Genomic DNA, 6157 nt, shown 5'->3' on the forward strand with positions numbered 1-6157 from the left:
ACCCCCCAGTCTCCCCAGTGCCAAGGGTCATCTGGGAACCCCAGCACCTGTCAGCCCTAAAGGGAACCCAGGGACACCCCAGGATCCCTCAAGTACTAAGGACACCCAGGACCCCCAAACACCCCTCTGCTCCAAGGGGTACTCGGGGACCCTCAGCACCCAAGGTAACCCCCGTCCCCCACAGCTCTGAGGGTTACCTGCAGCACCCCAAAGTATACAGGGTTATCCAGGTGCCCCTAGGACCAGGAGCCCCAGAGACCCCCAGCAGAACTGGGGACCCCACAGTGGGAGAGTGGGTGGGGAGGGGGTGTGAGATTGTGCCCCCCGCCCCCCCCAGCCCCCCCACTTCACCAGGGGAGGCTTTAGAGCTGGGCAGGTCAAATCCCAGGGGTGTGGGGCAAGCGGGGATGGTTGTGGAGGTGGAATGGGGTCAGCGGTGGGGCTGGTCCCGGGTGGGGGGTGCTCGGCCGGGGCTCAGAACAGCCCGCAGTCCTTGAGGTTCTCCTTGATGATGATGTCAGTGACGGCGTCAAAGACGAACTTGACGTTCTCGGTATCGGTGGCGCAGGTCATGTGGGAGTAGATCTCCTTCACGTCCCGCCGCATGTTCAGCTCCAGGAACTGCAGCTTGATGTAGTTGCCCGCATCGTCGTAGGTGTTGGGACCTGGTGGTGTGGCAGTGAGAAAGATCCCTTCCTGGGCTGGCCCCCCGCCAAAATGCCGGCCCGGGATTACCCAGTGCTCCCTCAGGTGGGTAAAGCTTGTACTCTCCCTCAGCAAGGCTCATGCAGCGCCACTTGCGTGGGGTGCTGAGGACACCTGGTGGGGACTCCTGCGGGGGTGGTGGCACCCGGCCCTCCAGCAGCGCCCCACCATCCCCGGCCACCGCCACACTCACCGTCATAGTCGGGGAAGCAGATGCTGAGGTGGGCCTTCTTGATCTTCTCCAGGAAAACGTCCTTCTTGTTGAGGAAGAGGACGATGGAGGTGGTGGCAAAGTAGCGGTGGTTGCAGATGCTGTTGAAGAGGTGCAGGCTCTCGTGCATGCGGTTCTGCGGAGGGACACAGCCCCGTGGTGACACCCGTGTCGTGGCTGGGGCAAAGCAGAGGGGCTGTGAGGTGGTGAGCGTTCCTCACCACTTCATCATCCTCCACCAGGACCATGTCGTAGGCACTGAGAGCCGCGATGAAGATGATGCAGGTCACGCCCTCAAAGCAGTGGATCCACTTCTTCCTCTCTGAGCGCTGTCCACCCACGTCGAACATCCTGGGCAGGACAAAGGAGGGTCAGCACCCCCTCCCTGCCCACCCCCTGGCACCAGCCCTCGCTGGGGCCTGGCCCCCACCTGAAGTTGAGGTCTTTGAAGGAGAACTGGGTCTCGATGATGCCGGTTGTCTTGACGCGGGAGCGCAGCACGTCCTGCTCTGTGGGGACGTAGCCGGGGGTCACCAGGCGCTCCAGGTCTGACAGGTAGCTGGCCGGGCACGCGGTGGGCATGAGACACGGGTTGGAACCCCCTGATGCCCGTCCCACCCATGCTCCCTGAGCCCAGCACGTACTAGCCCGCAGAGTCGTTGAGCTGGTACTCGGAGGCGCGGTCAAAGCAGGCTTGGATGCCCGAGTCCTTCCAGAGCCGCCCGATGATTTCTGACATCTCCTTGGGCATGGTCCCCTCCTCGATGGTGTCCGAGAGGTGCAGCAGCTTACGGGCATCGTCCTGTGAGGGACAGGGGGTCAGTGGGGCCTGGGGACTGCGGGGAACTCCTGTCCCACATGGATGCTACTCACCTGGCGAGCCGTGTCCCCGTACTGGATGTTGAGGGTGGTCATGGCCCGCACGATGGACAGCATGGACTGGAGCGTGTTGCTGTAAATGATGGCAATGAACTCCAGGCATTCCTCCAGCGAGTAACCGTCCTGGTGGATGATCCTGGCCACGGAAGATCACAGGTGTCGGGCTGAGCTGGGTGGAGCTGAGCCACAAGGTGGATGCACCCCGTGGCAGTGGCACGGGGCACTCAGGCACAGTGGGATGGGGCACCCCATGACTGCAGTGTGGGACAGACACTGTGCATGGTGGGCACCATCAAGTGACCCCCCCTTGACACTTACTTCATCTGCTTGACAATGGTGCTCTTCCCCGACTCCCCTGCTCCTAAGGGGACAAAGCAGGGTCATGGTGGGGCCATGGGCACTCCCAGCTGAGCCCGGGCTGGCTCTCTGAGAGCCTTGGTGCCTGGCATGGCTGTGGGCACTGCTGGCTGTGCTGGCTCCGTGGGTGTGCAGGGGGATTAACAGCCTGGTGCCAGTGGCATTAAGGTTAGCCTGAGCTGCTGTGTCTAATGGGATCTGGAGCAGCTCATCCAGGACACTCAGGAGCCCAGGGGACGGGTTGGGGACATGGTGACATCGCAACCCTGCCACCCACCACCCAATTCCCCAAGCCTGTGGCTGTGCAGGCAGATGTGTCCTGGGCCAGGCCAGAGGACAGTGATGCCACCCAAGGCCCCACCACACACAGAGCATCCCCATCCTCAGGCACCCCTGGGGGACTGGCAAGGACTGGGAGGGACACACAGCACAAGGGGGCTCCAGGCACAGGCATGGGGTGGTGGGATGGGCTGCATGGGGGCCCCCAGGAGCATGAGGGTGTTCACAGGCTGGGGTGGGGGTAGGTGGTGTGGGTGAAGGCTCTTAAGGTGGTTTGGTTGGGTTTGGGACCTGGGCGTGGGGGAATGTTAGCAGGGCTGGTTGGGTTGAAGGATATATGGAACACAGGGGATCTTAGGGTGGATCTTGGGACCTTAGGATCTCGGGATCTCATCTTCTTGTTGAGATGGTCTGTTGTGTTTGGGGCACATGGTAAGGGGTGCTGAGCAAGTTGGGATGAGGTGGTTTAGGGGATCCTGGGAATGGAGGGGCTGTTGGGGTGGCTGGTTGGGTTTAGGGGTGCCAAGGGAGAAAGGAAACATTGGGTGGGCTTTTTTTGGGTTGACTGGTTTGCTTTAGGGGTGCTGTGGGGGTCAGAGGACTGCTAGAGTGGGCTGACTGGGTTTAGGGGTGCTTAGGAGCTGGGGCTTGGGGACTGTTGAACTGATTTGGTTTAGAGTGGGGTCAGGGAAATTTTGGGTGTTTTATTGGGGAGGAGTTGGTTGGTTTTAGGGATGCCTGGCAGTGGGAGACTGTTGGGGACACTCTTGGGTTGTGCTGGTTTGTTTAGAGGTGCTGGAGGCATCAGGGAAACATTGGGTGGGCTCTTGAGAAGGGGAGGTTTGGTTTAGGGCTGCTGGGAATGGTGTTGATGTTGGGGTGGGCTGCTTGGTTTTAAGGGTCCTGAGCGAGTCAGGAGAATGTTGAATGCACTGTGAGGGTGGGCTGCTTGGCTTGGGGGTGTATTGGGAGCCAGAGGATTGGCTGGTTGGGTTTTGGGGCAGTTGTGGGGCATGCTGGTTGGGTTGAGGGGCACCAGTTGGGTTTAGGGGTGCTGGTTGGGTTGAGGGGTGCTGGTTGGGTTGGGGGGCACTGGTTGGATTGAGGGTTGCTGGTTGGGTTGAGAGGTGCTGGTTGGGATGAGGGGCACAGGTTGGGTTGGGGGACACTGGTAGGTTTCCGGGACGCATTGGGTGGGCTGTTAGGGTGAGATGCTCAAGGGATGGCTATGTCCCCCCTGGTTTTGTGTCCCCCTTACCCAGCAGCAGCAGCTTGACGGTCCTGGCATCCTTCTCAGCATCTTCCTTGAGCTTCTTCTCCAGCTCTCGGGAATGCTTCTCCTCGGCGCTGGCCCCGGCTCCCATGGTCAGCCCCGCAGCCCTGCGGTTCAGCGCCCGCTCCTTGGAGGTCAGCACCAGGATGGGCAGCGAGCTCCAGCCTCCCGCCGCCTCCAGCGTTCGCTCCCGCGCCCGCCGCCGCCGCCGCCGCCGCCGCCGCCCGCCCGTGTGCGACAAGGACTGGGCCAAGGTCCCGCGGGGCCGCCCGCCGGGGGGCTTAAGCTGGGCCCCCCCGATAAACCCCCTGCAATCTGCAGCGGGCTGAGCTCAGCAATCCCGAGGTTCCCGGAGTCAGCACTTCTGCCGGGAGGGTGCCCCGGCCCCACCAGCCCCAGCTTTGCCTCCACCCGGGGGCTGGGGCAGTGACCCGGCCACCCTGGGCGAAGTGGGACCCCTGCCCATCTCCAGCTCTGCTGTGGACCCCAGGGGTTTGGAATTGGGGAGTGGGATGGTGTGTCTGCGGGGATCTGGTCGGAGTGGGAGCTAATGTCCCCACTGTCCCCATCTCACCTGGTCAAACCCCCTGCTCTGGAGCAGTGCCCACTGTCCCAACCCGGTAAGCCATGCCAGTGTCCTCATGGGCACTCCCCACTGTGACAGAATGTCAGCCTCAGTCAGCACACCCTGTGTCCCCAGGGACCCTTCCAGAACCTCCACTAATGTCTCCATGCCCTCTGGGTGCACTTAGTGTGCCTGCGCAGCCACTCCCAGTGCCACCAGTGCACTCCCAGTGCCACCAGGCCAGCTCAGTGTCACCTGCACAGCGTCCCCAGGGCCTCCAGCAACACCTGCACCATGTCCTCAGGGATACCTGCATACCCTCCACAGGGTTCCCAAAGCCTCTCCAGTAACATTCCCAAGTGACTATGGAAGAAATCCCAGTGTTTCGAGGCAATTCCAGTTCCTGTGTGGGGACCATGCTACTCCTGCCCCAGTCCAAAAAAAACCCTGTCCAAGGCCCAGGGACACTTCAGTGCCGCCTCTGTGTTACCATCCCAACCTCAGTGAGCCCCCACAATGTCTCTGAGTCCCTCAGTGTGCCTTCCCAGTGCCCCCCTCTTACGTCCCCAGTGCCCCCCATTGCCACCACCATGTGGCCACCGCAGCAAAACTGAGTATGCCAAGGAACACCGCAGTAACTCCCTAGTGTTCCCCTACCTCCGGTGACTCCAGGCCTTGCCAGGGCTGCCCCAGTGGCCCCAGTACAGCCCAGTTCCCCCCTGTATCCCCCTTTTGTTCCCAGCGCTCCCCATCCCCGCACGGCGGCTCTCCTGCAGTGCCCCGCTCGGCCGCCAGAGGGCGCGAGCGCCCAGCGCAGCTCCCAGTACAGCCCAGGGCTCCCAGTACAGCCCAGCGCTCCCAGTACAGCCCAGTGCAGCTCCCAGTACAGCCCAGCGCTCCCAGTACAGCCCAGCGCATCTCCCAGTACAGCCCAGGGCTCCCAGTACAGCCCAGTGCAGCTCCCAGTACAGCCCAGCGCATCTCCCAGTACAGCCCAGTGCAGCTCCCAGTACAGCCCAGGGCTCCCAGTACAGCCCAGTGCAGCTCCCAGTACAGCCCAGCGCAGCTCCCAGTACAGCCCAGGGCTCCCAGTACAGCCCAGTGCAGCTCCCAGTACAGCCCAGGGCTCCCAGTACAGCCCAGTGCAGCTCCCAGTACAGCACCAGTGCCTCCCTCTCAGGACTGGCCAGAGGAGCACAGCACCATTGCCCCAGTACTGAACAGAGTACCCTGCCACAGCCCAGTACTGTCCACTACAATCCCCAGCCACCCTAGAGAACCATCACCACTTCCCCACCACTGTTTCCAGTACTGCACAGTGCCACCAGCTCCTACTACCAAACCCTAATGCCTCAGTACTTCTCCCAGTCCTCCCAGTACCAACCTCCAGTGTGGCCAGTGCTACCTCTGATACAGCCCAAGACCTTCAGAACTGCCCCCAGTGTCTGCGGTAACTACTCAGAGGAGCTTGGTGCCACCCCTGTATCAATCAAGGTACTCTCAGTAACTCCCACTACCACCCTCAGTGCCCTCTGCTGTTTCTCCTCTGCTCCATGCCGCCAATACCAGCTCCCAGTACCATATCCTGGTGCTCCAGAACTTTCCTCAGGGCCCCCAGCACTTCTCTGTGCCCCCACCAGTGACCCTGAGTGCTCCCAGTGCCTTCAGCAACACCCAGTGGTGCCACCAGCCCAGCCCAGCGTACCCCAACACACAGCAGTGCCACCCACCAGCGGCACCTGCCCACAGCCCCTGTGCTGCCCCAGCATGGTGACCCACAGCCCCCAGGGGCAGCCCTGGCAGGGCTCAGGGGGTGTCGTGGTGGGGCCAGGCCCCTCCCCTACAGAGCACACCAGGCGCCCGCGTCTGCCCCAATGCCAGCGTTTAT

The 6157-nt window shown here is 62.1% G+C and overlaps 1 protein-coding gene across 1 annotated transcript; it reads right to left on the reverse strand.

The window, feature by feature from the left end:
* Positions 1-474: 474 nt before the first annotated feature.
* GNAT1 (G protein subunit alpha transducin 1) lies at positions 475-3795 on the reverse strand. The gene is made up of 8 exons (XM_054280810.1): positions 3690-3795; positions 2114-2156; positions 1790-1931; positions 1561-1718; positions 1347-1475; positions 1138-1267; positions 899-1052; positions 475-665 (listed from the first exon to the last, which is right to left on the reverse strand). Exons 1-8 carry the CDS (start codon positions 3793-3795, stop codon positions 475-477), a joined length of 1053 nt encoding a protein of 350 aa, XP_054136785.1.
* Positions 3796-6157: the final 2362 nt, after the last annotated feature.

This window comes from Melozone crissalis, unplaced genomic scaffold (genome assembly GCF_028551555.1).
Source record: "Melozone crissalis strain CALT ecotype California unplaced genomic scaffold, PUWL_Pcris_2 ptg000029l_1, whole genome shotgun sequence".
In the NCBI taxonomy this organism is placed as follows: domain Eukaryota; kingdom Metazoa; phylum Chordata; class Aves; order Passeriformes; family Passerellidae; genus Melozone; species Melozone crissalis.

What these genes read in the sequence shown, in the direction of transcription:
- GNAT1 (XM_054280810.1), bottom strand. Translation starts at nt 3,795, where the DNA reads ATGGGAGCCGGGGCCAGCGCCGAGGAGAAGCATTCCCGAGAGCTGGAG. An exon ending in ACCATTGTCAAGCAGATGAA is followed by an intron (nt 1,932 to 2,113) that starts GTAAGTGTCAAG and finishes TTCCGTGGCCAG; the next exon opens with GATCATCCACCAGGACGGTT. An exon ending in ACGGGGACACGGCTCGCCAG is followed by an intron (nt 1,719 to 1,789) that starts GTGAGTAGCATC and finishes TGTCCCTCACAG; the next exon opens with GACGATGCCCGTAAGCTGCT.